Here is a 27751-nt window from a genome sequence, read left to right as displayed (position 1 = left end):
GCAATTATGTTCGAATGGTGATAGTGTGGTATCTATGTGAGTCGCATTCTCACCTAACTAGCAATTATGTTCGAATAGTGATAGTGCAATATCTACCTGACGCGCATCCTTACCTAACTAGCAATTATGTTCGAATAGTGATAGTGTAATATTTACCTGACGCGCATCCTTACCTAACTAGCAATTATGTACAAATAGTGATAGTGTGGTATCTATGTGACGCGCATCCTTACCTAACTAGCAATTATGTTCGAATAGTGATAGTGTGGTATCTATGTGAGGCGCATCATTACCTAACTAGCAATTATGTTCGAATGGTGATAGAGTGGTATCTATGTGACGCGCATCCTTGCCTAACTGGCAATTATGTTCGAATGGTCAAAGTGTGGTATCTATGTGACGTGCATCCTTACCTAACTTGCAAGTATGTTCGAATAGTGATAGAGTGGTATCTATGTGAGGCACATCCTTACCTAACTAGCAATTATGTTCGAATAGTGATAGAGTGGCATCTATGTGACTCGCATCCTTACCTAACTGGCAGTTATGCTCGAATAGTGATAGTGTGGTATCTATGTGACGTGCATCCTTACCTCACTAGCAATTATGTTCGAATGGTGATAGAGTGGTATCTATGTGAGGAGCATCCTTACCTAACTAGCAATTATGTTCGAATGGTGATATTGTGGTATCTATGTGACGCGCATCCTTACCTAACTAGCAATTATGTTCGAATGGTGATAGTGTGGTATCTATGTGACGCGCATCCTTACCTAACTTGCAATTATGTTCGAATGGTGATAGAGTGGTATCTATGTGAGGCGCATCCTTACCTAACTAACAATTATGTTCGAATGGTGATATTTTGGTATCTATGTGAGGCGCATCCTTACCTAACTAGCAATTATGTTCGAATAGTGATAGCGTAATATCTACCTGACGCGCATCCTTACCTAACTGGCAGTTATGCTCGAATAGTGTGGTATCTACCTGACGCGCATCCTTACCTAACTAGCAATTATGTTCGAATGGTGATAGTGTGGTATCTATGTGAGGCGCATCCTTACCTAACTTGCAATTATGTTCGAATGGTGATAGTGTGGTATCTATGTGACGCGCATCCTTACCTAACTTGCAATTATGTTCGAATGGTGATAGAGTGATATCTACCTGACGCGCATCCTTACCTAACTAGCAATTATGTTCGAATGGTGATAGAGTGATATCTACCTGACGCGCATCCTTACCTAACTAGCAATTATTTTCGAATGGTGATAGAGTGGTATCTATGTGACGCGCATCCTAACCTAACTAGAAAATAACGCTAGGAATGTAATATACTGGTATATATAAGACGGGTATCCTAGCCACACAAGCAATTAATGTTCAGGTGGTCATTTACTGTTATAAAAAAGACGCGCATCCTCACCTAACTGGCAATTATGTTAGAATGTAATATACTGGTATATATAAGACGGGTATTCTAGCCACACAAGCAATTAATGTTCAGATGGTCATTTACTGTTATAAAAAAGACGCGCATCCTCACCTAACTGGCAATTATGTTAGAATGTAATATACTGGTACATATCTCACCTAACTAGCAAATCTGTTCGAATGTAATATACTGGTAAATATATCACCTAACTAGCAACTCTGTTCAAATGGTGATAGTGTGATATCTATGTAACGCGCATCCTTACCTAACTTGCAATTATGTTCGAATGGTGATAGTATGGTATTTATGTGACGCGCATCCTTACCTAACTTGCAATTATGTTCGAATAGTGATAGTGTGGTATCTATGTGACTCGCATCCTTACCTAACTAGCAATTATGTTCGAATGGTGATAGTGTGGTATCTATGTGACGCGCATCCTTACCTAACTAGCAATTATATTCGAATAGTGATAGTGTAATATCTACCTCACGCGCATCCTTACCTAACTTGCAATTATGTTCGAATAGTGATAGTGTGGTATCTATGTGACGCGCATCCTTACCCAACTAGCAATTATGTTCGAATAGTGATAGTGTGGTATCTATGTGACGCGCATCCTCACCTAACTTGCAATTATGTTTGAATGGTGATAGTGTGGTATCTATGTGACGCGCATCCTTACCTAACTTGCAATTATGTTCGAATGGTGATAGTGTGGTATCTATGTGACGCGCATCCTTACCTAACTAGCAATTATGTTCGAATGGTGATAGAGTGGTATCTATGTGACGCGCATCCTTACCTAATTAGCAATTATGTTCGAATGGTGATAGTGTGGTATCTATGTGACGCGCATCCTTACCTAACTAGCAATTATGTTCGAATGGTGATAGAGTGGTATCTATGTGACGCGCATCCTAACCTAACTAGAAAATAACGCTAGGAATGTAATATACTGGTATATATAAGACGGGTATCCTAGCCACACAAGCAATTAATGTTCAGATGATCATTTACTGTTATAAAAAAGACGCGCATCCTCACCTAACTGGCAATTATGTTAGAATGTAATATACTGGTATATATAAGACGGGTATCCTAGCCACACAAGCAATCTATGTTCAGATGGTCATTTACTGTTATAAAAAAGACGCGCATCCTCACCTTACTGGCAATTATGTTAGAATGTAATATACTGGTACATATCTCACCTAACTAGCAAATCTGTTCGAATGTAATATACTGGTAAATATATCACCTAACTAGCAACTCTGTTCAAATGGTGATAGTGTGATATATATGTAACGCGCATCCTTACCTAACTTGCAATTATGTTCGAATGGTGATAGTGTGGTATTTATGTGACGCGCATCCTTACCTAACTTGCAATTATGTTCGAATAGTGATAGTGTGGTATCTATGTGACTCGCATCCTTACCTAACTAGCAATTATGTTCGAATGGTGATAGTGTGGTATCTATGTGACGCGCATCCTTACCTAACTAGCAATTATGTTCGAATAGTGATAGTGTAATATCTACCTGACGCGCATCCTTACCTAACTAGCAATTATGTTCGAATAGTGATAGTGTGGTATCTATGTGACGTGCATCCTTACCTAACTAGCAATTATGTTCGAATAGTGATAGTGTGGTATCTATGTGACGTGCATCCTTACCTCACTAGCAATTATGTTCGAATGGTGATAGAGTTGTATCTATGTGAGGAGCATCCTTACCTAACTAGCAATTATGTTCGAATGGTGATAGTGTGGTATCTATATGAGGCGCATTCTCACCTAACTAGCAATTATGTTCGAATAGTGATAGTGTTATATCTACCTGACGCGCATCCTTACCTAACTAGCAATTATGTTCGAATGGTGATAGTGTGGTATCTATGTGACGGGCATCTTTACCTAACCAGCAATTATGTTCGAATAGTGATAGTGTAATATCTACCTGACGCGCATCCTTATCTAACTAGCATTTATGTTCGAATAGTGATAGTGTGGTATCTATGTGACGCGCATCCTTACCTAACTAGCAATTATGTTCGAATAGTGATAGTGTGGTATCTATGTGAGGCGCATCATTACCTCACTAGCAATTATGTTCGAATGGTGATATTGTGGTATCTATGTGACGCGCATCCTTACCTAACTAGCAATTATGTTCGAATGGTCATAGTGTGGTATCTATGTGACGCGCATCCTTACCTAACTTGCAATTATGTTCGAATAGTGATAGAGTGGTATCTATGTGAGGCGCATCCTTACCTAACTAACAATTATGTTCGAATGGTGATATTGTGGTATCTATGTGACTCGCATCCTTACCTAACTAGCAATTATGTTCGAATAGTGATAGCGTAATATCTACCTGACGCGCATCCTTACCTAACTGGCAGTTATGCTCGAATAGTGTGGTATCTACCTGACGGGCATCCTTACCTAACTAGCAATTATGTTCGAATGGTGATAGAGTGGTATCTATGTGAGGCGCATCCTTACCTAACTAGCAATTATGTTCGAATGGTGATAGTGTGGTATCTATGTGACGCGCATCCTTACCTAACTTGCAATTATGTTCGAATGGTGATAGAGTGATATCTACCTGACGCGAATCCTTACCTAACTAGCAATTATGTTCGAATGGTGATAGAGTGATATCTACCTGACGCGCATCCTTACCTAACTAGCAATTATTTTCGAATGGTGATAGAGTGGTATCTATGTGACGCGCATCCTAACCTAACTAGAAAATAACGCTAGGAATGTAATATACTGGTATATATAAGACGGGTATCCTAGCCACACAAGCAATTAATGTTCAGATGGTCATTTACTGTTATAAAAAAGAAGCGCATCCTCACCTAACTGGCAATTATGTTAGAATGTAATATACTGGTATATATAAGACGGGTATTCTAGCCACACAAGCAATTAATGTTCAGATGGTCATTTACTGTTATAAAAAAGACGCGCATCCTCACCTAACTGAAAATTATGTTAGAATGTAATATACTGGTACATATCTCACCTAACTAGCAAATCTGTTCGAATGTAATATACTGGTAAATATATCACCTAACTAGCAACTCTGTTCAAATGGTGATAGTGTGATATCTATGTAACGCGCATCCTTACCTAACTTGCAATTATGTTCGAATGGTGATAGTATGGTATTTATGTGACGCGCATCCTTACCTAACTTGCAATTATGTTCGAATAGTGATAGTGTGGTATCTATGTGACTCGCATCCTTACCTAACTAGCAATTATGTTCGAATGGTGATAGTGTGGTATCTATGTGACGCGCATCCTTACCTAACTAGCAATTATGTTCGAATAGTGATAGTGTAATATCTACCTCACGCGCATCCTTACCTAACTTGCAATTATGTTCGAATAGTGATAGTGTGGTATCTATGTGACGCGCATCCTTACCCAACTAGCAATTATGTTCGAATAGTGATAGTGTGGTATCTATGTGACGCGCATCCTCACCTAACTTGCAATTATGTTTGAATGGTGATAGTGTGGTATCTATGTGACGCGCATCCTTACCTAACTTGCAATTATGTTCGAATGGTGATAGAGTGGTATCTATGTGTGGCGCATCCTTACCTAACTAGCAATTATGTTCGAATGGTGATAGAGTGGTATCTATGTGACGCGCATCCTTACCTAATTAGCAATTATGTTCGAATGGTGATAGTGTGGTATCTATGTGACGCGCATCCTTACCTAACTAGCAATTATGTTCGAATGGTGATAGAGTGGTATCTATGTGACGCGCATCCTCACCTAACTAGAAAATAACGCTAGGAATGTAATATACTGGTATATATAAGACGGGTATCCTAGCCACACAAGCAATTAATGTTCAGATGATCATTTACTGTTATAAAAAAGACGCGCATCCTCACCTAACTGGCAATTATGTTAGAATGTAATATACTGGTATATATAAGACGGGTATCCTAGCCACACAAGCAATCTATGTTCAGATGGTCATTTACTGTTATAAAAAAGACGCGCATCCTCACCTTACTGGCAATTATGTTAGAATGTAATATACTGGTACATATCTCACCTAACTAGCAAATCTGTTCGAATGTAATATACTGGTAAATATATCACCTAACTAGCAACTCTGTTCAAATGGTGATAGTGTGATATCTATGTAACGCGCATCCTTACCTAACTTGCAATTATGTTCGAATGGTGATAGTGTGGTATTTATGTGACGCGCATCCTTACCTAACTTGCAATTATGTTCGAATGGTGATAGTGTGGTATCTATGTGACTCGCATCCTTACCTAACTAGCAATTATGTTCGAATGGTGATAGTGTGGTATCTATGTGACGCGCATCCTTACCTAACTAGCAATTATGTTCGAATAGTGATAGTGTAATATCTACCTGACGCGCATCCTTACCTAACTAGCAATTATGTTCGAATAGTGATAGTGTGGTATCTATGTGACGTGCATCCTTACCTAACTAGCAATTATGTTCGAATAGTGATAGTGTGGTATCTATGTGACGCGCATCCTCACCTAACTTGCAATTATGTTTGAATGGTGATAGTGTGGTATCTATGTGACGCGCATCCTTACCTAACTTGCAATTATGTTCGAATGGTGATAGAGTGGTATCTATGTGTGGCGCATTCTTACCTAACTAGCAATTATGCTCGAATGGTGATAGAGTGGTATCTATGTGACGCGCATCCTTATCTAACTAGCAATTATGTTCGAATGGTCATAGTGTGGTATCTATGTGACACGCATCCTTACCTAACTTGCAATTATGTTCGAATAGTGATAGAGTGGTATCTATGTGAGGCGCATCCTTACCTAACTAGCAATTATGTTCGAATAGTGATAGAGTGGTATTTATGTGACTCGCATCCTTACCTAACTGGCAGTTATGTTCGAATAGTGATAGTGTGGTATCTATGTGACGCGCATCCTTACCTAACTAGCAATTATGTTCGAATGGTGATAGTGTGGTATCTATGTGACGCGCATCCTTACCTAACTAGCAATTATGTTCGAATGGTGATAGTGTGGTATCTATGTGAGGCGCATTCTCACCTAACTAGCAATTATGTTCGAATAGTGATAGTGTAATATCTACCTGACGCGCATCCTTACCTAACTAGCAATTATGTTCGAATGGTGATAGTGTGGTATCTATGTGACGCGCATCCTTGCCTAACTAGCAATTATGTTCGAATGGTGATAGTGTGGTATCTATGTGAGGCGCATCCTCACCTAACTAGCAATTATGTTCGAATAGTTATAGTGTAATATCTACCCGACGCGCATCCTTACCAAACTAGCAATTATGTTCGAATAGTGATAGTGTGATATCTATGTAACGCGCATCCTTACCTAACTAGCAATTAATGTTCGAATGGTGATAGTGTGGTATCTATTTGAGGCGCATCCTCACCTAACTAGCAATTATGTTCGAAAAGTGATATAGTAATATCTACCTGACACGCATCCTTACCTAACTTGCAATTATGTTCGAATAGTGATAGTGTAATATCTACCTGACTTGCATCCTTACCTAACTAGCAATTATGTTCGAATAGTGATAGTGTGATATCTATGTAACGCGCATCCTTACCTAACTAGCAATTATGTTCGAATGGTGATAGTGTGGTATCTATGTGAGGCGCATCCTCACCTAACTAGCAATTATGTTCGAATAGTGATATTGTAATATCTACCTGACGCGCATCCTTACCTAACTTGCAATTATGTTTGAATGGTGATAGAGTGGTATCTGTCAGACGCGCATCCATTTTGTCGCAAAGATACATATGTGTAGATGCATAAATAAACATTTGGCTGGCGAATTTTCCATATGTGACCTTTAAAACCATATATATATAGACATAATCTGAATCCCCCAATACTGACTGGTAAGTAGTTGAATATTCGTGAATAATCGACTGGAAATGGCCGAATATCTGACTGGCGAATATACGATTAAAAGTGATTTAAAACAGTGTTTATCGCAAAGATACATATGTGTACATATGTGTACATGCATAAACAAACATTTGGCGGTCGAATTTTCCATATGTGATCTTCAAAACCGTATATATATAGACATAATCTGAATCCTTAACTACTGACTGGTTTGTAGTTGGATATTAGCGAATAATCGACTGAAAATGTTCGAATATCCGACTGGCGAATATACGATTAAAAGTTATTTAAAACAGGGTTTGTCGCAAAGATACATATGTATCACAAAATAAACATTTGGCGGTCGAATTTTCCATATGTGACCTTTAAAACCATATATATGTAGACATAATCTGAATCCCCAAATACTGACTGGTTAGTAGTTGAATATTCGCGAACAATCGACTGGAAATAGTCGAGTAGCTTAATATCAACATCAACATCTTACTCTGATTTTTCGAATTCCAAACTGGCAACTAGCAGGTAGTTGAATATTCGAATCCCCAACTGGCAACTGGTAAGTAGTTGAATTTTCGAATCCACAACTACCAACTACCAACTACCTTCCAACTTTACCGTCATGATATAGTGGTATCTATAACACGCGCATCCTAACCAAACTAGCAATCAATGTTCCGATGGTCATAGTCTAGTATATAATATACGTAGTATTCATAATCTAAAAATCATCAAGTACATATATGCAACATTTACACAGCAGGAAGGCATATATGATAAACATACTTAAACATGGTTAAATAAGTTTAGGTTTCGATATTTAATTTTGTCAAGTGGGATGCCTGTCAAATTTGCCGTACTCTTATTTATATTGGTAAATCAGCAGTCAGCCATTATTGATTTTATTCAGGTGAATATTTGGATAAGCAGAAGCTATCACTGAAACACCAAGTTATGGTTGAAGTTTATTCATTTTCATAAAAAAAACATAAGTAACTTAATGTAATGCAGTTGCATAACCATTAAAATATGTTCGCCTACATTTGTCAAGTAATTTTTGGTGATCGTCGGTCTGCGTAACGAATAAAGAGTCGTTTGCAAGAGAAATCGCGGAATTGTATGATTTGTATCTACTTACTATTTACAGTGCAGAACAATTGGAAATAATATTGAACAAACAGTACAAATGTGAAATTTAGTTCTTTATCATACATGTTTACAGTTTGTGCATGTTCTTTTAGCAATTTTCTTTATTATATTATGCATCTCCACGTCGATATATTACAGCACCTGTGAATTAAATAACTCCTCTATGTGCGTCATTTTACGCATACGCATTATGATACGTTAACAAGAGTAATGTCACAATAGTCAGTTGATGCTAATTCACTGAAATATATAAAATATACGAACAACGTTTGAAATACTACGCCACTCCAGGGCCATTTATTTTGGTAAATGCATTCTCAAAACCCTTTCACAATAACTGAATGGCCATCGTGCTATTGATACAGAAACACTCCTTACCACAAGCCATTCGAGACACCAACGATATCGCCATTATTCCAGCCAAAATATACAGTTCCATGTCTGTTTCTATATTGGTTACAACTAAAAAACAAATCAATCACATCTGAGTTGATATTCTTTTACTAGTCCAATCAAAGTAAATATTTCTAACAAGGCTATTGTGCTAACACATTCGTGGGACAAAAGTTAAGTTATGAATTTACCTGAGGGTTATCTTTTCACGATAACATTTTTCCTGATTATAGGTTATCTTTGATAAGCTTTACCACTTCAAATACACCCACTTATTATTATCATTCCAAACGAGCGCGAAGCGTTGAATGTCAAACTCACCCATTTGCGTGTTTAAGGAATAATATGCGATAGTTCCAAAAGTAATATACGTTTAGAAGCATTTTTATGAATCTTAATGTGTTCAACCCGTTTTTTCTTTGTTTTGAGTGAACATTCAATTACTTAAGCTGGTAAACATTTTAATTCTGCTTAACATTTTGATTAAATGGAACCTGGAAGATATGGAAAAGGAAAAGAACTAAAACTTTACTATTAGAAATCAAATTGTGTGGTGCAAGTTTGTTGGTCAGCGTTTTGTTTATATGCATTATTGTGAAATTAAAACAAAGCTGTGATTTCATTCTTTAGCACGATTCTGTGTGATTTCAGATTTAAATTTTGCAATTATTACATTTTCCAAGTTCGGTGTATATGCACGTATTTAAATATGCAAATCGCATTTATATAGTGTTTTAAAGCATTTAAAACTGTGTCTTTATCAAAAGTAGAAATAATGTCTTTGTGGTCAGAATCATGATAATTTAGTCAATATCACATCTATCAAAAACGTATCACAACATAGAATATACGAATAGACATAGGCGTATACGGATTTTGAGTATCTTCCATTGCCGAGAGTGTTCATTCCGACACGCGTTTTCTCCCACATCAGTTAAAACAAAATTATGTAAAAATGCATTTTTGTGCTTATTGAAACAAATGCGTATGGATATGTGATAATTGTGATAATGTGGTTGTAAAGGATATGCGCGCAGTGATTCAAATTATGTTAATAGTCAAATCGGTCTTCTAAGGTGAGTGAAGCATTATTTCTTGAAAGGTGCGTGAAAACTGTTTTTATGGTAACATTTGAAGCGAGAAATAAGGGAGGTAATTACAATATGGTGACCATTAAAAAGAAGTTCCATACGGGCATTTTATCTTCGCCTGTGGGCAAGATAAGAATTTCTAGCATGGTTAAATTATTGGATCTTTTATCTGAGGTGGGAGAAAAGGGGCTCTTATTGATAGCACAGAAAGTCAAAACGTTTCTGAAACCATATATTTCAATGCAAAGGTAAAGTGGTTTAGTGTAGTATTTAATGTAACTCACAATGCATGGCAATTGTTTTGAGACTGAGCTTGTATATTTTATTTTTATTATTATTTATTATTATAGTGATATTAGTATTTTGCATTTTGACTCCCGGTACAAAAACAGGTCTGAATTATTTGGATATTCTTTTTTCATTGTAACAAGTATTGTGATATCATTGGCGCTTTATTCGGCGTCGTGTCGTAGGTGCATCTGTTGGTGTTTGTGTTTTATTGATGGAAATTACATTATATCGTCAACTTCAAAAAAATGTGTAAGTGTATCTTTGAGGGTTGCAAAAGCAGCACAGCGAAAGGTAACATCGTGCAGGGAAATGGCGAATATAATGAAATGGTTGCGAGGAGTAAACGGGTTGCACATGCATATGTAAAAAATTGCATTCGCAAACGCCATAAAAAGACTATCCGTGTTGAATGTCTTGAAGAGACTTGTGTCAGGGTCCGTTTCAACTTTTGTACAGAGAGGATAGGTAAGATTGTTTATTTCTTTCATTCTCAACCTGTGTTTTAAAAATGATGTTAAAGCATGCTTACCTATAAACATTAACATTGATTTTCATAATCTGTAAAGATTTAGCGAAATAATTGATATGAAAGTTATCAACGTCACATGTTACTTATTTTAATAAAAGTGATGACACATATACATATATAATATTTACCTTGTCTTAACACGTCTTCACATATCTCTATGATACATACACATGCATATAAAATACCCCTGGCCAGGGTCACACAATCAGGCGTGATTACACAACCAGGCAGACTTAAGTCTAGTTTAAACTCAATTTTTTGGAGAGTGTTTGGTGTTTACATGATCAACATTTTAAACATTTCTCTTATAGGATTGGGAAGGAAATGAAGCTTTTGGAGTTTGTTATAACTGTAATTCTGATATCAATTCAAATGTTGGCTTTAAAGTATTAAATGCATTTTTCGTTTGATCGAATTATGTGTCATTTTTACCCGGACATCAACAACAATCCGTTTAAACTTAATGTAATAAGACATTATTTTTACAAGTTTCATAAATATCAATTAGAACATGTCGCCGCTTAAGTGTTAAGGCAGTTTTTAAGCATTCGACCATGTCGCATATACTATAGATTAGAACATGTCGCCACTTAAGTGTTCAGGACAGTTTTTTAAGCATTCGACCAAGTCACATAGATGTTAAACTGACTTGTTTCCTGTTTAACTGACCGTACAAGGGCGGTAATCCAAGGGCATAACCTCCGTAAAATTTAATGCACCCAAGAACCGAGTTACTTTGAAACTATACCCCCGTTCATATATAATTTCTATGACAAGGGTAATGGGTCATGTAAATATTTTTTACAATGTTGGCAAAGACAACGTTCAATAACTAGCATTGCGATGTAATTTATCGGCACTCAGCACGATAGTTATATATAAAGAGTTAAAAGAGAGGTTGCGAAACGCAACGGGAACTTGTAAATGTACATATAAACTACTGTGTTAATGCTAAGTCATCCAGGTTCGTGTACATGTGATCTACTGTGTTAATGCTACGTCATTCGGGTACGAGAACATGTGCTCTACTGTATTAATTCTATGTTATTCGGGTACGAGTACATGTGCTGTGGTAATGCTACGTCATTCGGGTACGTGTACATGTGCTCTACTTTGTTAATGCTACGTCATTCGGGTACATGTACATGTGATCTACTGTGTTAATGCTACGTCATTCGGGTACGTGTACAGGTGATCGACTGTGTAAATGCTACGTCATTCGGGTATGTGTACATGTGAACTTCTGTTTTAATGCTAAGTCATCCGGGTACGTGTACAGGTGATCTACTGTGTAAATGCTACGTCATGCAGCTACGTGTACATGTGATCTTTAGTGTAAATGTTACGGCATCCAGGTTCGTGTACATGTGATCTACGTTGTTAATGCTACGTCATCGAGGTACATGTACATTTGATCTACTGTCTAAAAGGTACCTCATCAATGTACGAACACATGCTATCTACTGCACTAATGCTACGTCATCAAGGTATGTGCACATGTGATATACTGTGTACATTCTACGTCATCAAGATATGTGCACATGTGATATACTGTGTACATTCTACGTCATCAAGGTGTGTGCACATGTGATCTACTGTGTTAATGCTATGCCATCAAGATATGTGTACATGTGTTGATCAAGGTGTGTGCATTCCTTACATGATTACAGCGTACATTCAGTATCAAGAGCACTTTTTAAGTGTATGATTTACGTCATATATAGCATTTACAAAATGACGAGCAAAAGGTCGTTCGCACGTAAATATAAGTTTCGCAACTGTGATTTTTATTTTAGCTACACACGAACACGTAATAGATGGATACCGCTCCAACATATATATACCAGAACAAAAAAAGCCTTCTCCAATCAAGCATTTCACTACATGGTGTCCATTTCGGTCATGAATGATCAAACCTCGCTGTACAAAGGTATAGTACTTTACGCAAATCTAATAGTGGAGAAACGTTGTCTCAACGTGGCCATTTCAAAACTGGTTTAGGCAGTTTTTGTCACGTGACTGTGGAAATTAAAAGGCGCGAAAAGGTGAGTACGTGTCATTTATACAGAGACAGAAGTCTTGGAACATCAAGGTTTTTTTTTAAATTATTTTTTTATATTATATTAGTAAAATATAGAAAACAAAGAGTATTTTTCGTTTGAGTTTAATTCAACATAATGGGATATGTTTTTTGTTTTATATTTGAATGATTCGTCTAAGAAACATAACTATAGTGTTTAAATCATTGTAACTTATACAAGTTTTCACGACCATTTAAAAAGCTAAAAGGGTGCCTGGGCAGCTAGTAACCCAAATAAAATATTCGATCTTATCAATGATACTACCATCCTTTTAGAGTAAGTAGACAAACTATAATCCTAAACACTTAAACTGAATAATATATTTTTATTTACAACATTGATCAGTTATATTTGACTTTATAATATTAAAATATTATCAAATGTTGAACAGAAAAATATATCACAAACATTTATAATTATGATCATAAAGAAAGATATCTACACATGTAAGAAATACAGGTTAAGATTTGATACGCAGAAGAATTGAAGTAAAACACACCAAAAATCAAGTTGTTTAAGACCGTCAAACAAATGTCATGACTTTGCGCAGAGCCTGTTTTACATCGGCTTCGTCGTCGGGGGACCAGGTTGAACAGTCATCGGGCGGGTTGACGTCATAGTAAAGGTGACAATAGCGCCGGCTGTTTACCGCTGAGCAGCACTGCCGGAAGCCGGTCTCCAGAAGGGCGTTATAACCGGCGTCCCTGTACTCGGCTCCTATTGCGAAAGGATATTCCTTACGCAGTTCACCGAACCTGAAACACGTTATGCACTGCCAGTTACGACGGATCGGATTGGACATGATAGTAACTGCACGGTTTAACTCCGATCGACGTAAAAAAGTAAACACTCTGAAACATAGTATGATATAATTTATTAATTGAACTCTGAACAGCTGCGTTTAACCACTGTTAAAAATAATATATTTATATTGGATAATAATTTCTTAATGATATTGTGTGTTAGTGTATGATCGGTAAAATTTAATTTGTTGATATCTAGCCGACTCAAAATAAGTTTCATGTTGTCTGACTTCATCGTCGCATACTCTCGATGGATACACTGCTGCTCTTTGTTTTGTTGTGTATGGAGAGAAAGCGTAATAGATACCGTCGAAGCCGAAACTGATCTCAACTTATCTGATCTAAGACGGCAACTAATGTTTATCGTAAATCATCAATATTTTGCAGTGATTTTAATGCAATGGAAATCCAAATGGACAACTTTTTATATTCTCCTACACGTGTGTATTTGCAAGTACTATCTGTAGCATATGAGCATAAATACCGAAAGCAGCAGCGCTGTTTTATATCATATGGATTGAAGAACCACGACTCGTAACAGTGGGTATACTGGTCCCTGTTCGACCAAAGGCTGTCATTTTGTTTGAAGGTGTAGTCCTACAAAATAAATGTATATAATGAGGAAGGTGCTTCGTAATTATGAGCAATGGAAAATCACTACAGAAAGGCGTTACAACCGATCCATTGGCTCATTTGCTTTTGTATATTGGTCGGTTCTGATGACATAAGTTAATTATATTGTTCTTGCTATCATATGACAATTGAATGATGTGTCTGATGATTTACCTAACAAATGTCCGTCTTTATTAAATGTTCTCGAGACTCTTAAATCTATGGATAAAGTTATATCTATTTCTGCTGTCATATTCCGTTACCTCTTTCATATCTTGTTCGTAACATGGACAAGGATATGAGTTTTTAAGCTGTTTTCGCGTCCATTCTTTCAATGTCTTGTTCTCATTGAACTTCCGGCATCCCACCTCGTCCCGCATGTCGTCAGTGATGTACGTCACGTCATGCAGCCAACGGCCTTTGACCGCTGACAGGAGGTGAACAGTATAGTCATTATGCAATAGGTGGTTAACACTTTACCGTAACTCGTTAACAACAGAGAGGCGGCAACAGGTAGACTTAAAGTAATACTTAAAACGTTTGATAACCTAAATATAAGCGAAAGGCATCAACATAAATCGATATAGTCCCCTACGTTTTAAAACAGAATAACACAAGTGATGGAAGTTCATGATTTATTCCCAGTAAATCGTCGACTAAAATGTGTTCACAATTATGCAAAAAAGGCTATCGATGGAATATGTTTTCCTTCTAAACTTTCGGTTTTACTTATCGCAAAGGAGTTTGCCGTGGAAAGAGGAACATCGTCATCATTTTAGCTCGGGTTTGAGAAGAAAAGTATCAATTGATTTTTCAATCATTTATATCAATTGCGATATTATAAAAGAAAACACACACAATTTGGGAATAAGTACAAAATTAAAAAGAAGCAGCCACAGTCTACCATATAACAGTGCCGAAAAAGGTTTTGAAGAATCTGTTTGATAAAAAACGGGAAAAGTCTTAAGAATATGCTGCAGACAAACATATAAATGAAACAGTGTATATTACTGTTGAAATACAACTAAAGAGTTATAATGCTTAGCAACATAAAACATAGCACTTTCACTCGTTCATTTTTTTTGTATATGGATTTGAAGTCAATACCTCAATTCTTCTGAATTATGCTTCTGAGAATTTTTAAGTGTATTAAAGGCAAAACATTAACAATAAAATGTCGTTGCTATGAACTGCACTTTCAATATAAGATCTATATGTTCATTATGTTTCAATCACCCAAGTACTTTTTTACTCCAGACTAACATAAGTATGTGAGTTAGAAAAAACAAAGATATATGCCATACCATTTGCACAACACTTTTCCAAATATCAATGTATCTTTTAACAGTTTAAGGTCAATATTTTAAAGACCATTTGAGCAATGTTCCGGATAAATATTAGAATACGGTAAAGGAAAACTAATTCAATAAATAGGGCGGGTAGGATTAAAAGCTCTTGCATACTGCCATTCACCTTATTGTCATGTTTCTAATATTCTAAGATTTCATTCAAATTTTTGTTCGACAGAATTATTGTTCATACACTCCGTAAAGGTTGAATGTGTAGATACTAAAGTAATGAATGCACTTAGGGTTATGGCTCTTGCTTAATGCACCTGTACATATTGACCTCGGTCTATTGTTCAAATTGCAATTGCTGACAAGGGTGTACCTGACGGGTGGACGAAAAGAGGAATTACAAGGAGGGGACTATGCTTCCCCTCTTGAGAACGTTATATAAATTATTCAAGGTCTTCAGATTTACAAAAAAATGTATTTATCTGTTAATAAAAGGGGTGCAACGGACCTTGGTTAACGTTTGAATCGGTCTTAAGGTTGGTGAAGTTGTGGCTGTTGGCGAGAATCTTGCCGGTAAAGTTTCCAGGGAAAGTGTAACCGGCAGCCACTGGCGTGTAGCTGTTTGGTTGGATGCTGAACTCCTCCTGATCGTAGTTGAAGAGTAGGTATGTGTATAGGCCGTCTGTTACCGCAATCACTTGCATTGACAGGTTCTGAAACAATCGAAGAGCAGGTACGAATTTAGGGTGTCCGCTATCACAATTGCCTGCATTGACAGGATCGTTCTGAAAACACCGACATATTAACAGCAGGTTCGTGTACAGACGCTGTCACAATCACCTGCATTGACAGATTCAGATAAAACATATGAAGAGCATATCCGTGTACATGCCGTCCGATATCACAATCGCCTTCATTGGCAGGTTCTGAAAACACAAACATATAAAGAGCAGGTACATTTAAAGGCCTTCCGTTATTATATTTGCTGATATTGTGATGTTCTGAAAACACACCGACATAGAAAGAACGTGTACAGCCCGTTGTATGAATAGACAGGTTATGTAAACACCGACATAGACAGAAAAGGTACAATATTGCCACGATAGCATTGTGGTTTAGAGTAAGAAACGGGTGCGGAATGTCTCCGTTTCAATCCCGCCACCATCATAATAAGCGAAATAAATCATAATATGTACCAGTAATGCCCTTGCCTGACACTCGACAATAATTTAGTAGTACTGGAAAACACGATGTTCTCATTATTTGTTTTAACCCAGGAAACGCCAATCGATGCCTTGCATACACCATAGATACATAGAACCATAGAGGTGCATACACCATAGATACATAGAACCATAGAGGTGCATACACCATAGATACATAGAACCATAGAGGTGCATACACCATAGATACAAAGAACCATAGAGGTATTTTCGAAAAGAGCTATGCCATCACGCAGGACTGTCTTGTGTGTCACTTTTTTCTCATTTTTAATGTCTGAATATGACAGGGAATCACTTCTATTTCATGACAAGTATTACATTTAAACACTAAGTCAAGATGACGTCACGGTGGGGGTAAAGTCATCATGCATCCAATTAGTTTTACAAGCAATCGACCGGCCGTTACCATTAGTGTCTGCATTATCAGGTTGTGAAACACGTACTGGTACAATACACCTCTTTGACAAAGTAAAAAATAATACTAAAGCACAGCAAGCGTGGGTCAACGTTCGTAAGTGTTATTCTCAGATTGGTTCAAGGGGACAACTATAAGCATTTAATTAAAGTTATGGAACTTTCTTCCACTATGCATATGGAAGTAACATGTGTAACAACTTTAGTTTTAATTTACATCACCAACCTTCTTCAAATTATGACCATCAAAGCATTTTAGCACGCCAATGAAGACAACGACGACACAAAAACAGTTTATTGGTGGCCTGTTAAAATGAACAGTAGGTTTACCTGGTATTTGTAGAGCATGTATCCGGGCATATATGGTGAATGTGTGGTGACATGTTTCCAAGTCACGGCAAATGCAACACTCGCATTGAACTCACTGTTGTCCGAATATTTCCGAACAAGCTTCTGTATTTGAAGGATGTCACTCCTATTTCCACTGTTGTTAGAAAACACATGGACCCATACACCTGCGCCAGTAATATTCCTTGAGTCGAGGTTTGTCCAGAGAGGGGCAATAACCACGTGATTCTCGACATATTTGGCCCACTGTGTAGAATTCTCCGCGCCAAAGGCTTCATAAAGCGGTGGATAGTTAAGTGCTAGGAACCCATTTAAACTTGGCTGAAAAAGCAACACCAAAATAAACGTTAAATGCTACCTAACATTCATGTACATAATGCATCGAATGGGAAATGAAAACTGAACGTTTGTAATCAACTGATAATACGATCTCTTTTACATGATTACATGGTGTAAATGCTACCTTACATTCATGGACATAATGCATCGAATGGGAAATGAAAACTGAACGTTTGTAATCAACTGATAATACGATCTCTTTTACATGATTACATGGTGTTTGTGATTAAAGAAACCAAGGGCCTTATATAAGCTTTCAACGACAAACAGTTCAATGTGGATTTACACTTAAATATGTAGACACGTTTGCATGAATCTCCATTGACCAATTATAAAGCAATGCTCATTAGTATACTATTACTCAACATACTGCGTCGAAATGATCACTATTGTATGTTACAGAACCTAAATGTTAAAGCCGGGCGTGTCAAGACAGATACCCTGAAAAGACTGAAGTATTGTCCTAGGTAGGGGAATCTTCCCCCGGGGATGTTTACAGGAGGGAGTATCTCGTTGTCTCCGCGGACACCATCTATTACGGCCGGTGAGTAAAAGCTGAGCAGTACCGGACCTTAACGATACAACAACATTTGGCATCGAGGTACAATAGTTTAACTTATGAAATATAATTTAAAAGATAAATAACTTCATGTGAACGACAGGAAACCATATCAATACCATAGGTTAATCATTTCCATTTATTTAGCCAGTAATCTTGGAAATGTATTTTTCACGTAGCGTGTTTGCTTTGACACTCGTCAATAGCTCGATGATATTTGCCATCGTTGGGTGAAAAACAAACATACGATGACCTATACAATAATCGACATGACCAATAGTAATGTTACTGCTTAGAGTGTTAGATCTGCTGTGTATGATATTGAAGTTGTTGCAGGTATATTTTAAGTGGTTGCATGTTTATAGACCATTAAGGTATTGTGCTTATCAAAATCGCTATAAAAAATCCAAAAAAAATCGGATTTCTATCATTATTATAATCCCGAAGATTTTAAACTCATATGTATAGTAAATTGCTGTTACAAATTGACAAGGTAGCTTAGTTGGCAAAAATAGTATAGATGTCATATGATATATATAAAAAAATCAACTATTAATTGGTTCCTTTTCTTAAAGTTAAAAACAAATATTTAATTTTATTGGTGCAAATCCCCCCCCCCAAAAAAAATAGTTTTTCATATAAATATTGCTATTCCGACTGATATAATAGCGCGTAAGGAAACTTGCTGCTCACTGTGTAAGTGAATTGTTAGTGTAATGTAAAAGTATCTAAAGTTAAAATATTATGTTAAAATATTGATTATCAGTTCTTTTCTCATGTCTGAGATTTCAAACCTATCATATTATCGTTGTATATATGTTTAATTGAATGTATTATATCTATCATGTAACGAGGAGCACTTTGTGTTCAAGTTACTAAATCAATAAGTTGAATTGAATTGAATTGAATTGAATCTAATATCTAACTGTATTTAAACATGATGATCATGAACACAACATTGTCACGTTTAATAATTTTAAGTACCTGTATATAAACAGTTTAAATTTATCCGCAAGCTACTTTTGCACGGTAAAACTCTGTATCCTGTGTTACCTTAAAGAAACACTCTTACTCCCAAATAAGATTCACCATAATTAATAATATTGTTTTAATATTCTAAAATGGATGAATGAATGTAGAAAATATTGGTTCCTATGAAGGATACTGAGTTTGATGTGACAGAAATGAACATAAAACACGGTAATTCTACCTTATGAGACTATTGTAGACCACAGTAAATATTTTAGCATTCACCAATCATTTAATAATTTTGCGCTTTCTGCTAATTAATGCACGGTTACAATCTTGTTATCAGTAATTATTATTTTCCAAAAATGTATTTTTAGGCTTGAGCGCTAAACCACAAAAATTCAACTGACTCCATGTGGAGTCATAATAGAATGTACCAGATTTCAATGAAAATCAGTATGTGAAACATGCCTAGAATAATGTTTGATTTACATAAATAGTTCATGTTCAGTTAAAAGTAAGAGTGCGATTTATTTTGCGTATATTAACACTTATAAAACACTGATATGAAAGGGAGAACTCCTATATACTACAAAAATCCTGGTAGGGACATAAATGGAATAAGATTGCATAACAATTCTAAAAATAAGGTTCTACAGAGAAGGAAACTCAGAAACTCAGATATACAATACAAATAATTCAATGCGATTTTCTCCTTTCTGTATAGCTCTAGCAGTGAAATTAGCTTAATGGTGAAAGAGTGAGTGAGTGAGTGAGTGAGTTAACTTTACGGTCAAGCGAGCAGCCTTTCAGCACTATCAGTGCTTTCATTTAGTAAGTAGTTAAAGGTTTGTCAGTCAGAATTGATGTTTGTTATACATGCGTATGAATTGATTTGAATAAAAGTGTCGCTTTATATGTGAGAAATAATTAACGAAAGAAAGGTAAAAAACTATAAAATGAGCATTTATGATGATACTACTCACTATAACATCCATAGAAAGGGTTTCCTTGCGGATATCCTGGTCGACAGTTGCAGTTATAAGACCCGAATGTATTGGTGCAATCCGCATTCTGACCACATAGGTTCCCGCCATCGCATTCATTTACATCTGCGTGTGCAAAATACAAGTATTTCATTTTTCATCCATAAATAGAGGTTTCATTACGGTTACATATCGTTAAATATATGTTCAATACACATGGTAACCTTTTGCAATGCACTCTGATATATGATAAAGTAAATCCATTAAAACATATAAAAAAACGTAATAGTATCACATGAGATAGGAATGAACACCATTTTATTATTATCTGAATATGGATCGACATTGTATGACCTACTATGTTCATTACTAGGAGTATTTTAACCTCTTGACGGTCGTTGGCTAATGTTATATGCGTTGCTCAGCTACGTCATGTATTTTGACTAGGTATTTGCCTTGCATGACTTTATCCAGAATGCCATTGACATTTAGCTTTGACCGATACAACAGAACATGCATCATTCGATTTCAACTGACCATTCTCGCAGTGTTTGCCAGTCCATCCCCGGTTACAGCCACAGTAGTAGCTGCCAGCTGTGTTAGTACACCATCGAGTCTGATTCCAATTTATCCGACAAAAGTAGTTCCCGACAACAGCACACTCGTCGATATCTACACAAATATCAAATATCTTATCTTTCTTTTACGTACAAATTATCGGTTTACTTGTTATTTAGAACTGTCTTAAGGCAGTCAATGACCATTAGATTGAGTTGTATCTATAGTTATAAAATCGTAGTATCGGTTGCAATAAAACTGATGTGTTGGATCCGTGGTCTTGTAGTAAAATACCTATATGCCAATCCTTTGGACGAAGGATCAACCCCCCATCCCCTGTTTAACTCTTTAACATTAACGGGAATGACATTAAACCTAGGTCCCACGTGACAATGTTTGACACTGGTGCACTTAAAAGAACCAGAAAAGCTTCACTGTTACATCTCGTCTGTGAACAACGCTCCATCACCTCACACAACTCTCTCTGAGGTCGACGCCTATGGACTGCCCAGTGGCGTCTTAAACGTACAAAGACCCATGTGAAGCTGATAAATCCGTTAATTTTCACTTTCTTCACTACGGAAGTTTTCAATACCTTTTAACTTGTATAATATACTAACACGTACACGCCAGCAAATAAAAGGAGACATTTGCCGTCGATTTTCTTCGATCATTAATACACAATTAATTGGAAAAAGATCTTTACCGTCACATTGTCGGCCTCCGTATCCATCAGGGTCTGTATAGCCGTCCTTACACGTGCACTCGTAGCTACCATTAAGGTTGGTACACATGGCGCTGTAGTGACACTCGTTACTTCCCGAACATTCGTTAACATCTTCACAGCAGTTTTGAAATAAACATGTTTTAAACATGAAGAACACAGAAAAAAACGAAATACGTTAAAGTTAAAAGATGAATTGAAATTTGATGTTGATTAAACTTTGCTTTGATCTTTAATAAAACATAAACTAGAATGAAATTCCCTACAGGCAAAACATCGGCCTCTTGTCCCCCTACCCCGGATGTCTACACGCGCACTCGTATGTGCAATTTAGGTTGATACACTTGTGCATTTCTTTACTTCCCGTTAATTCGTTCACATTTTTGCGACAGCTACTTTAATTGTGCGATGCACCACTTTCAGCAGATTTACTTTCAGATCTTTACCGTCACATTGTCGGCCCCCGTATCCCTCAGGGTCTGTATAACCGTCCTTACACGTGCACTCGTAGCTACCATTAAGGTTGGTACACATGGCGCTGTAGTGACACTCGTTACTTCCCGAACATTCGTCAACATCTTCAATGAAGTTTTGAAATAAACGTGTTTTAAACATGAAAAACACAGAAAAAAAACGTAATTCGTTTATATTAAAAGATGAATTGAAATTCGATGTTGATTAAACTTTGCTTTGATCTTTAATACAACATAAACTAGATTGAAATTCCCTACAGGCAAAAAATCGGCCTCTTGTCCCCCCGCCCCGGATCTCTACACGCGCACTCGAATGTGCAATTTATGTTGATACACTTGGCATGGAAGTGCAATATTTTTTACTTCCCATAAATTCGTTCACATTTTTGCGACAGCTACTTTAATTGTGCGATGCACCACTTTCAGCAGATTTACTTTCAGATCTTTACCGTCACATTGTCGGCCTCCGTATCCCTCAGGGTCTGTATAGCCGTCCTTACACGTGCACTCGTAGCTACCATTAAGGTTGGTACACATGGCGCTGTAGTGACACTTGTTACTTCCCGAACATTCGTTAACATCTTCAATGAAGTTTTGAAATAAACGTGTTTTAACACCATTTATACATGCAAAACACAGAAAAAACATACTTCGTTAAAGTTAAAAGATGAATTGAAATTTGATGTTGATTAAACTTTGCTTTGATCTTTAATACAACATAAAACTAGATTGAAATTCCCTACAGGCAAAACATCGGCCTCTTGTCCCCCCTGCCCCGGATCTCTACACGCGCACTCGTATGTGCAATTTATGTTGATACACTTGGCATGGAAGTACAATTCTTTACTTCCCGAAAATTCGTTCACATTTTTGCGACAGCTACTTTTATTGTGCGATGCACCACTTTCAGCAGATTTACTTTTTTTGCAATAATGGACAAGCGTTATATATCAGATTAAAACTATTAAAAGTCAGAAGGTACTACCTGAGCACGTCGGTGGATTACCATCCCAGGCTCCCTGAGTCGTGCATGTGATCACTGTAGTGTCTGCCGTTTTATATCCCTGGTCGCACGTGTAGAAGGCACTGTGGTTGAATTTTGTTAGGGTGTACTTAACCTTGCCGTTCGTTATATTCTTTGGCTTTCCACAATCTGGTATAAAAGATAATGAAAAAAATCGATACAATTTGAGAACTTTATGCAATGGTTAAAGGTGTTTCATATGCATAAGGATAAAATCCTTAAACGTTAAGGAAATATACTCCCATTAATAAATTATGATTATCATTAAATAGTTCGCTGCCTGACAATAAACGAAATATATGCCAGGTATGAAGATACGTTGAAATTCTTAATTTAAATCAGCTGCATGAATACCCTTAGTCGTGCAATTTTAAAATTGGTACGTTTATTTAAAATAGATTCGCTATGTTTTTACAGGATTGTTTTCAAACTCGATTGCGAGAGCCTACAAGGCTATATAAACTTATCACTACATCATTAAAACCGTTTTTTTTTTTAATTATCTGATGGGTTTTTAATTTTTCGTCATAGTATTATTTCATCCTAAAGAACGTTACATGTGGCAGTTTTATTCAGACTATTACTTTTCAGAAAGCTCCTCGTTAGCTTCATGACACATAAAGAGTAAAAGTACAAATGAAACTTGACATACCTGCAACACCCGGACGATGCGTTATTGGCTCTGTGGTAGACTGCTCGAATGTTGTAGTGGTCATCGGATGGTAAACTGTAGTGGTGCCCATTGTTGTGTTTACCGTTGTAGAGGACATCGGAAGGTCTACCGCTGAAGAAGTCGGCGTGCGGTCTAATGTACGAGTGCTATTCGATGTACTTTCTGCTGAAGTGATCGAGTGATGTTCTAATGTTGAAGTGCTATTATGTGTGTTTAGGGCAGTAGTTGTCGATGTGCGGTGTAACCTGGTAGTGGTTTTCAGTGTGTTTATTGCTGAAGAGGTTACCGGATGCTGTAATGTCGTACTGCTATTTTGTGCTTTTAACGCTGACGTGGCAGACACACGGTTTAATGTTGTAGTACTATTCAGTGTGTTAACCGTTGTTGTGGTCGCCGGGCTGTATAATATTGTAAAGGTATTACGTGTGTTTGCTGAAGTGGCCGACACACGGTTTAATGTTGTAGTGCTATATAGTGTGTTTTCCGCTGTAGTGGTCTCCGGACGGTGTAAAGTTGTGTTGTTCAGTTTATCGACAGCTAAAGTGTTCGTTGAACGAAATACTGATGTCATGTTATTCTTTGTGTTAACCCCTGAAGTGGTCAGCTGATGGTCTAATATAGAAAAGGTATTCACTGTGTTATCTGTTGAAGTGGTCGCCGGACGGTAAATAGGTGAATTGCTTTTCGATGTGTTAACCGCTGTGGGGCTCGCCGGACGGTCTAATGTTGTTGTGTTTTTCATTGATGTACCGGTTTCTGTTTTAATTGCCAAAAATGACTATCAAGCACACATGTTAACAATGTTTCATGTTGTACAAAACATTTTGTTTTATTTAAAAGTTCGATTTTATTTTAAATACAAAATGAAGAATTGGATAGATAATGATTACAAGCTAAAGTAAAACCTATTGAAAGAGCAGAGGTAAAACAAACAATACAAACATTACGGAAATCCTACAAGCGTGAAATAAGAAAACTATTGTATACGACAGTATTTCGTTGATAATGTATTTAATATAACAGCCTAAAAATACAATTACATGAGAGAGAACTGTTATAAAATAATTCATTTTCTAACTGTTGCCATCTCTTATAAAACGTATTTTCCCATCCATTGTTGCTATTGCGGTCTCTGTATTAAGTCGATTTATAAATAATACATAACCATGAAATATTTTAACAACTTTTTTGAAAACCATACATTTCTTTATAAGTTAATAACTCATGAAATGCTATGGATTTTATGATAAATAATTCAACCATACACCGTTGAATCGATCAGTGAAAAAGAGCTTGACTTTTCCCCCATCGCTTGGAATTTTCAGACAATGTTCATTATATAAATTCACATAACCTGGATACAATAATCTATGTATATAGGTTGGCATTATTTTAAAGGATATTTAGTATAGTCTTGTATTTGCATTTCATCTTTTTGCCTTTATCAGTAGTTTAAATGAGCATATACATGTTTCCAGTGGATGAAGTGTACTTATAATTGTGTTTTTCGATATGAAATAAGGTTAATGAATTTTATTGGCTTAGATGCATTCATTCATCTTATTTAAAAAAAAAAATAGTAATGGTTACTTGAGTTGACCGATAGTTCGTTCTACATTAAATATTTTCCGTATCATATGCGTAGGTAAATCATTCATTAGGCAAAGTAAAAGTTGCGAAATATATTTGTAAAATAAGGTTATCCCGACATGCGGTTTACAAACAATCAATTCCATACATAATGTACTTACCAGCATATGTGTGGTGAAGAAAGGTCAGGAGTAGGAATAATGATATGAACTTAAAAGCTAACTCCATCTTATGCGTATATTGCATCGAACCAAATCATACATGGCCTCCTGTTTTTATCTTTATAAATGATTTCTGCACATGTTAAGAGACCATGTAATGCGGACAAAGATTGCTTATCTTTCCTGTGCTACGTCTGCTATTATTTTGTAAAGATATTTATACATGAAAGCTATCAATTGGTCATGGATTGAACTTTTTCCCTGTCACCAGGATGAACTGTTTACCTCTATTCACGCTATGATACAATTGGAACATTCAAATAGTATGTAAAATGAAAGGCATATTATTATCGTTTTAGTTTTTACATTTTGAACACCTTCTTCAAATAAATTTTAATAAAGGTTTAATTCAATTATTTTCTTTAAATAAACTTTTGATCAAGTAATAACACAGTGAGTGCATGTTTTTGCTGAATTAGTCAAACTGTTGCTCCTTAGTGTCGGGAACGACGTTCTGAACAGTGCATATACAATATTGTAATGCTGAAAAAATATTTGAGGTTAAAGGTATCTTTAAGAAAACTCGCTTCAGTTTTTTTTTATTATCAAATTTAGAATGTTCTGTTTTCCCATCTTCATTGAAACGTAAAAATATGTATGCAATACAAAAATATGCGGATTTGTCTCAAAGAAGATAGTATTGTTAAGATCAATATTGATAAATTGGTTTAACTTCAATCACATGCAGCAATTCAATATACTTAACAAAAGGTAATAAGGTGCTCTAAAATCTAGTTTTATCGAAAAAGGAGTCTTGTTTTCAGTGGGATGGGTGCAATTGTAAGTACTATAAATTATATAATGCAGTAAACACCAGTAGCAGCAGCGCTGTTTGATGGATTGAAGAACCACGACTCGTACCAGTGCGTATACTGGTCAATGTTCGGCCACATGCTGTCTTTTTGTCGAAAGGTGTAGTCCTACGTCGTATTAACTGCTTATATAACAGCTTATCGAAAAATGTCTCAAACGGTCCGATCTTCAATGATTCGTATACCAACACAACATAACATTCTACAAAAATACAAAAGTACGTCTCCATTGACTTTAGTACTCGTTGTTCTGTTTGCTAAGACATCTTAGTTAAGTATATATTTCCTGTTATAATATAAAAACTGAACAAAGTCAAACAGTTGACAAAAAGTAATTATAGAAATCAAAGGCATAGACTGCCAAGTACCAAGCCGACTTTAGTATATAAGAATTGTCATTAGTATTGGAAAACTAAAAATTTAGACAAAAAATATAAAAATGAAAAAAGGGCTATTGTTGTTGAAATACTAAAAAAGAGTTATCTAATACACTGCATTTCCCCTAGATAAGACATATCTTAAAATGGACAAAGGGCTTTAAATGTTGAAATATGAACACGGGGCTATGGTTCTTATACACTGCATTTTCCATCGATAATATGTATCTGTTTATAAGATTTGAATTCAATACCTCAAATAATTTTGATATTTTGCTCAGAACAAATAGTAATGATTTGGTATATAATAATCCCTTGATTTCTATGTATTGCTCTTCTACTTGATTAAATCCATCGATTTGAAGTTAATACCTGTATAAATAAAGTCCCGGACAAAACTTAAGTGTAGAGAGGAACAAGGGGAAATAACTCTAAAACTACTAAAAGGTATGATTCCAGCTTTTGCGAATTGAATCATTAACTCATTAATAATTAAATTAACTCATTGCCATACATCCATATTCATAGACATATGCATTTTTAATCGGAAAAGCAGCTTCTTTATATAGCTATACTGTAAAAGTCAAAGTGGTCGATACTCTTGAAGTTTGGATTACGGATGAAGGACAGAGTTACAAATTGGCGACTATATGCTTTTTCCACAGAAAGATACATATAAAAGGTCTTGAAGCTATTTTCTTACCAGTTTACTAAAATCAGTTGAGCAGACCTAGGTTGACGTTTGAGTCGGTAAGGTTGATGTAAATTTGCCTATCGGCGAGAATCTTGCCGTTAAAATTTCCAGGAAATGTGTATCCGGTGG

At 36.3% G+C, this 27751-nt stretch overlaps 1 protein-coding gene across 1 annotated transcript; it reads right to left on the bottom strand.

Moving 5' to 3' along the window:
- Nucleotides 1-13354: 13354 nt before the first annotated feature.
- On the bottom strand, nt 13355-25715 carry LOC128236712 (uncharacterized). The gene is made up of 14 exons (XM_052951781.1): nt 25680-25715; nt 23908-24684; nt 23217-23384; nt 22681-22812; nt 22205-22336; nt 21741-21872; nt 21014-21148; nt 20477-20602; nt 18403-18533; nt 17606-17944; nt 16147-16351; nt 14604-14767; nt 14213-14325; nt 13355-13680 (listed from the first exon to the last, which is right to left on the bottom strand). Exons 2-14 carry the CDS (start codon nt 24668-24670, stop codon nt 13449-13451), a joined length of 2772 nt encoding a protein of 923 aa, XP_052807741.1. The 5' UTR covers nt 24671-24684; nt 25680-25715; the 3' UTR covers nt 13355-13448.
- Nucleotides 25716-27751: the final 2036 nt, after the last annotated feature.

Source organism: Mya arenaria, chromosome 6, assembly GCF_026914265.1.
Source record: "Mya arenaria isolate MELC-2E11 chromosome 6, ASM2691426v1".
NCBI lineage: Eukaryota > Metazoa > Mollusca > Bivalvia > Myida > Myidae > Mya > Mya arenaria.
Note: the sequence above shows the minus strand (reverse complement) of the source record. Positions and strands in the feature narration are given on the sequence as shown.

Coding starts and splice junctions, on each gene's coding strand:
- LOC128236712 (XM_052951781.1), bottom strand. CDS start 24,670: ATGAAAAACACAACAACATTAGACCGTCCGGCGAGCCCCACAGCGGTT. Junction 23,385..23,907: donor GCATCGTCCGGGTGTTGCAG/GTATGTCAAGTT, acceptor CTTTTATACCAG/ATTGTGGAAAGCCAAAGAAT. Junction 13,681..14,212: donor AAACAGCGCTGCTGCTTTCG/GTATTTATGCTC, acceptor AACGTGTTTCAG/GTTCGGTGAACTGCGTAAGG.